Genomic DNA, 10175 nt, shown 5'->3' with positions numbered 1-10175 from the left:
TGGTCTACAAAGTGAGTTCCAGGACAGCCAGGGCTACACAGAGAAACCCTGTCTCGAAAAACCTAAAAAAAAAAAAAAAAAAAAAAAAAAAAGGCCCTCCATAGATACAAGTAAGGAGACATCATAAAGAAACAAACAAGCTCTGATCATGAACAAGACAACCAGCTTGGTCACTTCAAAATTCAAAGTCAGGAACACAGAAAAAAGATTCTTAGTTTAAAATATTAGCAAGACAAAACCTAATGACATTACATGAATTTTGACTAGGTTAAAACAAAACACAACAAAAAAAGAGCCTTTGAAACCAAGTGCATCAGGAATAATAAGAAAACTAAGTGTGGACTAGATAATAGGTATATATTTGGAATTGATTATACAATTAAGAATCTTTATTGTTAGGAGACAATATACAGATAAAAATGTCATAATGATGTTCACAACCCTATTTCAAATAATTTCTTAAAAAGGAATTTATAGAGAAAATATTACAGAATATTAAAATTACAAATCTAGGTGTATTATTTCTTTTTTATAATTTTCTATATACCATTATGTTTCTAAAGGGAAAAATCCTGCTTATACCCTCCTCAAGCTCTTAGCTCACTTCTCCCAGCTACTTGCATGACAGTCACACCCTCCTTTGTGTGGCAGGATCTTCCCTGTCCAATTAGTGCAGCAGGAGGCCTGTGATTGGACAGGGAAAAGCTTGCCACACCTTTGGGGTTCTGCTTAAACACTCTGTCTTACTCTGCAACACTTCCAACTTAATTTATCTCACCAATAAGGCTCCCTAAAGGACGAGGTTTATTTCATCTAAAACATGGTAAGAAATCAGTAAACCTCTGTTCTCAGCTGGGTATGGCTGGCCCACACTTATAATCCTAGAAATCGGTAGGCTGAGGCAAAAGGATCCTAGGCCAGGCCAATCTACATAAAACAATCCTGTGTAAAAAAAAAAAAAAATATGTACAGACAGACTGCTGTACTAATAGTCCTCTCCAACCCCCAGGGTCATACTTAACAGTTTCCTGTTTGTAACAAAGTCTCACTAGCCATCAGTACTGGTTCTTGAACTCTTTTGATTCTCTTGCCCCAAAGTGAGGAGTCACAGGTATTCACAACCATGCCTGCCTGGCTCTTTGTGTAATTTATAACTACTTTACATACTCTGGATTCTGATTACGGGGTAGTATTGTTGCTTTGGTTTGTTTTGGGGGGGTTTGGTGCTTTGAGTCTCTGGTTTTGGTTTTTGTTGTTGTTGTCTAAGATACTAGATGTTATTAGACAAGAGTTTTCAGTGAGTTACACCCCCAACTCAGCTCCCAGCCTTTTAAAATGTATTTTGAAGAGTTTCGCTAATTGCTCAGGTCAACTCTGAGACCAGTTTCCCTGTCTTAGTCTATGGAATGACTGAGATTACAGACAAGGACTACCACACCCATATCACTGTGTGATTCCTAGCTGCCAACGAGACACAAATTCCCCACATTACCTCCAGAAGATTTCAATGTGAACAAATGGGTAAAATCAGCTTGATTGAAATAGATTCTTAAATACTTACATGGGCAATGTCTCCTTTTGTGCCTATGACCCGATCCTGAGAGTGCTTACTGAACTCAACATAGTGATCTTCTGTGAAGGAATGCCTACAGACAACAAAATTACTGAGGTAACAGATTGTAAGGACATATTTTTCAATCACCTGAAAATTCAGGTAATTTTCAACCTCTTACAAACCACACTTACCTGAAGATTCTTGGTTTCTGAAGAAGAAAACAAGTTGTATACATAGATTAAAAAGAAAAGTCCCTCTATCAGTATAGCAGAGCAATCCCAAATAATGAGAATTTATTGATTAGAGAAATGGCTAGTATAGCACATGTGCTTTTGAAATCAATACAGCTGTCATGTCAACATAATAACTGTCCATTTGGGGTTAGTGAACAGTCCACTGTATAATAGGAATATAAAAGCATCACAAGATTATTTGTGAAGGAAGACAAATTCTTATTAAAAGTGGATCTCAAGTAAGAAAGGAAGAAAATTAACACTTGACAATATTCCTCTTTCCTCAAAACAGCTTATAATTTAAAATAGGATGGAAGGAAATAAAGTGGTTAAGTAAGACACAAAATACAAGATACAGTGCTATAATAAATACATACTTCATATCAAATACTGATTTCATCCCCCAAAGTGCAGACAAAGGCTGACTCCAAGTGGCAGATGTCAGAAGTAAGGACCCATCCTATAAGGCAGAGAAGTTAAAAATCATTAGGATTTTAATTGCATGTGCCTATAGGATGCTAGAAAAATGTATTTATCACTAGGGGCCTAAAGCTGGTTTTTTTCATAATTTATTTACTGTGCAGGTATGTATGGTATGCAGGTATGGGGATGTGTGTTAGGGTTAGGGTAGAAGACGACTTTGCAGAGTTAGTTTCTCTCTCTACCTTTACATGGGCTCTTTACAGAGAAACTGAGGCAGTCAGGATTTGCACAGGAAGCACCCTCCCTGCTAACCCACCTTGACTGTCTGGGCTTTTCTGTTTGTTTTTCTTTGGTTGAAATAGGCTCTGTGTACTCGGGCTGGCAGAGAACTTTAACTCAAATTGGCTTTGAACTCCTAATCGTCCTTCGTTTCCCATATATCACCTCACATAGCTAAACTCCCCCAATCAAAAGATGGCCAAGTATCTCACTTTCCTTCTGAAATGAGTCAACATCAATTCTAGTTAACGACATATCTAAGATAAAGTCCAATAAATGGTAAGACTCTTTTTTTTTTTTTTTCCTAAGTCAGGGTTTCTCTGTGTAGTCCTGGCTGTCCTGGAACTCACTTTGTAGACCAGGCTGGCCTGGAACTCAGAAATCTACCTGCCTCTGCCTCCCAAGTGCTGGGATTAAAGGGGTAAGACTCTTTTAACTCTAGTTCCCTTTGTTAATCCATCTCAAAATGAAGCAGCCAGGAAGGAACCCTCACCCTTGACGGTTCAAGGTGTGTGATGGCTGAGTTGTGACAGTTATAGCTGGCCTCTTCCTGTCCACTAAACACATTGTAGAGCTTCAGCTGCCCTGTACAAGTGCCAAGCATCAGGAACCGCTCCCGGGCTGAGAATGCACAACAGGTGAAGCCACTTTCATCTTCATTAGCTTCCCGGAATACTGAAATCGGACGAAATCTAAACGGGGGGTTGGGGAAAGAGCATAAGTCAGAATAAAGCATGTCCGGGAACTCTGAAACACAAAGTTTGCTAAATGGTAATGTTTCAAAATGTGAAGCCTTTCAAATAAAAAATGGATTCTAATGCATTACAGTGATATTCAATAGTTTAAATTCTCAATGAAAAAAAGACTTGTAGAAAGTGTGTAGACCCATGATCTGTACCTATCATTTATACAGAAATCAGACAAAAGGCAACATGGCTGGCACAAAAGGCAAGTTTGAAAAATGGCTTTTGGAAATAATGAGTTGTTTAAGTTCTAAAACCTACTGGTTGTGACGACAGCAAAGGGATGTAACTGCTGAGAATCTAAATAAACCTATAACTGACTGATTAGTTCACATAGCACATAAAAGACACTCAGTTAATACTTCAGGCCAGCAAATGACTTTAACTAATCACTCAGTGATGATACTAACCAAACACTGATTTAAATAAAAGAAATATCCCAAGGAATTCCGGGAGCCTCTCCTTACCTGCTAAAGATAAGGTGCCTATCAAAGCATCCGCCATCCACCCCTCCATATTTTGGAAATGATGCCCTGCGGTTTAGCCTTGAGGTAAAGTTTATTGGCGCTTGCCGCCTCTGTTTTGGTTCAGGACACTGATGAGGAGTAAAGAGAGAAAAAGGAGGACAGGTGGCAACGGGGTTCTTGCATCGAGCATGTTGCTCTCTAAGATACTCTGTGATGATACTGTCCAGCGTAGGTGGGGAAGGAAGATGTCTATCCAATTGTTTTTTTATGGCAGGGCTCTGGCTGTATGCACCATGGTCTGACTTCTGCCGCAACACTCGAATTTTCCTGCCATTGCACGGTGACGGCCTCTCTCTGATAAAACTGATTCTACCAATCAAAGGGGAATTGCCTGCATATGATGGGCCAGGCAAAGCCAATGAACCCTGGGGGGGGCGTGGTGGAGGATGGGCAGGGGGAGCAGAAGGGGCAGAAGCACCCACAGCAGCATGGCTGCCCAGTCGACTTGCAATGCCATTGGCAATCCGAGGGGTCCGGGGAAGAGAGACAGGAGAAGCAGCAGCAGTCACTGGGGTGAAGGCAGAAGAATGTGAGGCAGCAGTCATGGGCAGGTCAGCCTCTCTCGTCAGTACAGTTGCTGTCTCTCCAAGCCCTTTAGAAATGAGATGGTTCCGTATCAACAGGAGCAGCTCTTTCTCAGGGAAGGAGATCCTTGACTGAGCAACAACATCTGCTTTCTGCAGTCGTGCGAGAGACACATCAGTGCCAATGAGAAGAGGCTTTCCTGATACACGCTCAATGAGCTCAGCGGCGTATTTGCAGAACTTGACATGGTCACTGCGCTTATCCTGCAACACAGGTTCCTTCATAAGCTGTTGAATCTGGCAGCTACTAAAAAGGGGAAGTTTACTGATGATCTGTCGAACAGTGCTACTTCGAGACAGGCCTACAAGGGCTTTGCAAGCCAGTGCACGGATCTGGTCTGCATCTGTAATGGGCATCTTGATGGACAATAGGGACAGAAGCACCTTGATGCCATTGTTGGACTGGACCACATTCCACATCTTGGCCAGAGTATGCTCACTGCTCTTGGGAGCCTGAGACAGCTTTCTCCGAGGAGTTCCAGAAATAAATTTGCCAATACTGGATATTCGGTTATCTGGACCACAGACACAATTGATGATAATTTGAAGTGCTGACTTCTGAATTTCAGCATCATGGATAAAGAACTCACCCTCAGCCACGCCCAAAATAATGCTGATACCTACAACATAGGAAAAATTACATTATTCCTCATAAAACTAACAGCTAGAAGACCCATGTCAGCATATTACAGGAACAGTTTATAGATTCATCCTGTCCTACATACAGAATCTGAGTTTAAATCTGTGTGTGTAGAAGAGGGACAAGAGGGTTGGAAGGAGGAAGTGGAAGGCACATGTGAGCAAGGTACCATTATTCTATAGAGTTTTAAGGGCCAAGGAGATGGCTCAGAGGGCAAAAAGGCTTGCTGTGTAATGTATAAGCCTGATGACATGAGTTTGATAACCAGAACCTATGTTAAGAAAAAAAAAGAAAAAAAGAAAAAAGAAAAAGAAAAGAAAAAAATGGATGTAAAGCTGTCTTCTCGTCTCTATATGTGCTTCATCTACAGGAGCACGCACACATTACACTTCTTTAAACAAAAGCTAATGGCTGCCAGTTGGTAGTACTACATGCCTTTCAGAGGCAGGGGCAGGTGGATCTCAGTGAATATGAGGGCAGCCTGGTCTACAGAGCAAGTTCCAGGGGAGTCAGGGCTACACAGAGAAACCCTGTCTCAAAAAAAAAAAAAAGTTATTGATTGTCCCTAGTATTGACATAACTTATTAATTTGAAATTTTATTAGTTTTGTTCTACTTAGGAAGGAAGGAAGGAAGGAAGGAAGGAAGGAAGGAAGGAAGGAAGGAAGGAAGGAAGGAAGGAACAAGGCTAGCCAGGCATGATGGTGCACACCAATGAGTCCAGCACTCATTAGGTGGAGGTAGGCCATCCTCAGCTATGTATTTAGTTAGAGACTAGCCTGGGATACATGAAACCCTGTCTCAACACACACCATCCAATAACCAACCAACCAACTAGAAAATAAATACGAGTATTACTCTACATTTTCTGTACCTTAATGTACAATACCTCACATATACTTTAGTACACAGAGGGGTTATGGGAAGTGAGAAAATTATCAAAGTTTGTGCGCATATTTCCTAGAAAAAAGGGACAAAAGCAGTTGGAATATTAAAACCTTCATGGAAAAGCAAAAGGCCCTCCTCAGCTTAGCGAGGAACCTTATCCAATTTCTATTAAAAATTAAAAACAGGTGCTTGAGCCTTAGGCACTTTCATTCTCAAGCATTAGCCTAAGGACCCACAGACAATCATGTCACCTCAGCAGCTTCTCAGACATGCTTTCTCCTTTGCTGTGTTTCTGAGATAGTCAGGTTACCAAGTTCTTGTCTTTCATTGTTTGTCCCAACTTAGTAATTATCATAAAGGTAAGTTCTGGGAAGTGCACAAACACTAGTACAGAAATATCTGAACCACTTAGAAAGTCAAAGTTTATTAGTATGACACTTTGTATGAACTGTATGGTGCCAATTACAGCAAACAAGGTACCTTAATGGTACAATACCTCATACGTATACTTTAGTACACAGGGGGGTTATGGGAAGTGTGAAACTTACCAAAGTTTGTGTGCAGGGACAAAAGCGGTAAAATAATCTTCATAAAATCATAATCTTCATTGCTATTTCATAACTATAACTTTGCCATTGTTATGAGTCTTAATGTAATTATCTGATGAGCATGATATCTGATACGCAACCCAAGAATTCAAAGAGGTTAACAACCCACAGGTTGAGAACCACTGTCCTATTCTAACATCCTGAAATTAGGTTACAAATGTGACCACAAGGGCTGGAAAATTGGCTCAGCGGTTAAGAGCACTGACTCCTCTTCCAGGTCCTGAGTTCAAATCCCAGCAACCGCAGAGTGGCTCGCAACCATCTGCAATGGGAGCCAATGCAGTCTTCTGGTGTGTCTGAAGATAGCAACAGTGTATTCTTATACATTAAATAATAATTTTTTTTTTAAAATGTGACCATAAGAGCAAAGGAAAATCTATCACAAAACAGACAATGGCAAGATACTCTTGACAGACAGTTTAGTTTGTAAATTATCTGCCTGATCATCACAGGACTAAAGTTTGATCCCTAAAACTAACCAGAAAGAGAGAGGGAGGGAGGGAGGGAGGGAGGGAGGGAGGGAGGGAGTTCAGTCCATCCATCCGTCCATCCATGCATGGGATGCATGCTTGTATCCTAGCAGACTTGGTGAGTTCCAGGTATGTTAAAGAAAAATGGTTGATGCCTGAAGAATGACACCTCATGTTGTACTCTAGCCTTCACACACATGCACATACCTGTATATTCACAAAAAAATGGTAAGGTAAAAGGGAGCAACCTACCTACAGTGGAGACAGTAGAGCCAGCCTCGTCTAGTACATCCACTGACTCTGCCAACTGGAGCTGGATTTTTGGCACAACAGTAAGAATAGCAAGGACATCCAAAGCAAAACGCACAGTGTCGTTCCTAAACAGGAAGAAGAATTGGTCAACAGGGAACTACAATACAGTAACAACATAAATAAAATTTAAAAACAAACATACAACACACTGAAATCACCATTTAACACTTCTGTTTTGTAAATATTTAAAACTATAAGGATATACTGGATACTCTAGAAAATAATCTGGAAGCCAGGCAGTGGTGGCACACACCTTTGATCCCAGCACTTGGGAGACCAGCCTGGTCTACACAGTGAGTTACAGTCAGCCAGGACGACACAGAAAAACCCTGTCTCAGGAAACAAACAAACAAACAAAAAAAAAAAAACTAGAGATTTAAATGATAGCAATTATATTTACTAATTAGTGTATGTGTCACAGTGTGTGCAGACAGCCTTCAAGATTTGGTTCTCTTCTTCCATCATGTTGATTCCAAAGATCAAAACAGGTCACCAGGCTTGGAGGCAATTTCTTTTCCCACTGAACCATCTCACTTGCCCAAAACAGGATTTTTCTTTTTCTTAAATAACTTTTTTAAAAGATTTATTTATTTTATGTATATGAATACCAGAAGAGGGCATCAGATCCCTTTACAGATGGTTGTGAGCCACAATGTGGTTGCTGGGAACTGAACTCAGAACCCCTGGAAGAGCAGTCAAGTCAGTGTTCTTAACTGCTGAGCCATTTCTCCACCCTCTTTTTCTTCTTTTTTAAACTTACTTAGAGCCAGGCAGTGAGCCACACCTTTATCCCAGCATGTAGGAGGCAGAGGCAGGTGGATCTCTGTTACTTTGAGATCACCCTGGTCTATACAGTGAGTTCCAGAACAGTTATATAGAGAGAACCTGTCTTTTAACCACTGAGCTATCTCTCCAGCCAAAGACCATGTCTCAAAAAAGAAAACAATAAAGAGGAAGAAACAAGAGTTTATGTATCCCCTAATACTCATTACCCAAAATGTTTTGGATCAAATCACTTCAAATTTCATTCCTTTCTGATTTTAGAGTACTTAGGATCTATCAGTTGAGAATTACTAACTAAATACTTAAAATCTAAAACATTCCAAAAAAATCAATTACGGCAAACTACCCTGTAACTGCTGAAAATTATTTTTTAAAAAGCAGATTTCAGGGGCTGGAGAGATGGCTCAGCGGTTAAGAGCACAGATTGCTTTTCCAGAGGGTCTGAGTTCAAATCCCAGCAGCCACATGGTGGTTCACAACCATCCATAATGAAATCTGAGGCCCTCTTCTGGTGTGTCTGAAGACAGCTATAGTGTACTCATATACATAAAATAAATAAATCTTTTTTTAAAAAAAGCAGATTTCACAGGAAAGGTTTCAAAATATAAATGAGTGAAAGAGAAAATGCAAAACACAAATCTAAAACCAAGTACCAAACATTTATGAGAAGGTGGGAAGCCGGGCATGGTGGCGCACGCCTTTAATCCCAGCACTTGGGAGGCAGAGGCAGGTGGATTTCTGAGTTCGAGGACAGCCTGGTCTACAAAGTGAGTTCCAGGACAGTCAGGGCTACACAGCCAGGGCTAAACCCCGTCTCAAAAAACTTAAAAAAAAAAAAAAAAAAGAAGGTGGGAAACTATTACGATCACTTTACAATCATATTTACACCTTTACAACATCTAGTAAGGGTGAAAATGAAGATAAGCTATAACCTGTGTTATACACACCACAGCCTCAAACACCAATCATGAATAAACTACAGTACAGAAATACAGCATTTTAACTATCAATGTGAAAAAAGCAAATTCTAAAAAGATTTACATAGCTGGAAATAGTATTATATGCCTATAATTTCATTACTCAGAGGCAAAGCAGAAAGATTTATGTAAGCCAAGGCTCACCTGGCCTTAATAGGTAGCACAGAGTCAACTTTAATCATATATAATAGAACCCTGTTTCAAAAAAATAAGAGGTGAGGCTGGAGAAATGACTCAGCAGATAAGAGCATTGGCTGCTCTCTCAGAGGACACAGGTTTGATTCCAAGCACACACACAACATCTTATGATTCCATCTCTAGAGCATCCAATGTCCTTTTCTGGCCTCCATGGGCACTGCATACATGTACACATACATAGATGCACACTAAATATCCATACACATAAACAATAAAAATGAGAAAAAAACCAAAAGCTAGATGTGTACCTCAGTGGTAGCCATGTGCAAGGTCCTGGATTGGACTCCAATATAGTTATACATTTTAATTTCTAGTATAGAAAAAGCTAGTAGATTAAGGGCTAAGAGCACTGGCTGTTCTTCCAGAGGACCCAGGTTCAAGTCCCAGCACCCTCATGGCATCTCACAACGGTCTGACTCTAAATTCTAGGGTATTTGATGACCTATTCAGCTCCTCAAGAACTTACATGTGAGGCACATAAGCTTACACAACTGCATACACACAACATTTAAAAAAACAAGTTAAATAATAAAATAAAAATCACTCTCATACTTAATCTACTTCCTTCTCAGATTCAAATCTAAAACTTCAATCCAACAACAGCTTGTTATACGTGCATTATGTGTTATATATTGTCTTATGAACTTCATGTGAAACCTTTAGTCCTACCTTGCATAATAGGTTTTCCAATTGCAGGCGATGGAAATAAGCTGTAGTAAAAGCTGCACACAGGAAAGCTTGAGGAAGACTTCAGCAGGTTCCCAATATAGCTGAGCTGGGCCATACTCTATCAAAAATTCCATCATTTCCACAATCTGCTCATGAGTATATGAGCATGCCTATAAGAAGAAGTATGTATAATTATGATACATAATTATATCATCTGCTACTTACTTAATGCCTGCCAAAACTTTTAATAATAGCTTTCAATTTCTACAACTTTTTTTTTTTTTTTT

The 10175-nt window shown here is 40.0% G+C and overlaps 1 protein-coding gene across 1 annotated transcript in view; it reads right to left on the bottom strand.

Moving 5' to 3' along the window:
* Dcaf1 (DDB1 and CUL4 associated factor 1) overlaps positions 1-10175 on the bottom strand; it is a 42020-nt gene that overhangs the window by 15874 nt on the left and 15971 nt on the right. Inside the window, exons 8-13 of the mRNA XM_029543388.1 lie at positions 9889-10058; positions 7202-7326; positions 3701-4964; positions 2984-3182; positions 2166-2248; positions 1562-1646 (exon numbers count right to left, since the gene is read on the bottom strand). Coding sequence (XP_029399248.1) covers positions 1562-1646; positions 2166-2248; positions 2984-3182; positions 3701-4964; positions 7202-7326; positions 9889-10058 — 1926 coding nt within the window. The remainder of the gene's footprint in view (positions 1-1561; positions 1647-2165; positions 2249-2983; positions 3183-3700; positions 4965-7201; positions 7327-9888; positions 10059-10175) is intronic.

This window comes from Mus pahari, chromosome 10 (assembly GCF_900095145.1).
Source record: "Mus pahari chromosome 10, PAHARI_EIJ_v1.1, whole genome shotgun sequence".
Classification (NCBI taxonomy): Eukaryota; Metazoa; Chordata; class Mammalia; order Rodentia; family Muridae; genus Mus; species Mus pahari.
The sequence above is the reverse complement of the archived record's forward strand: the minus strand, read 5'-3'. Positions and strand labels throughout refer to the sequence as shown.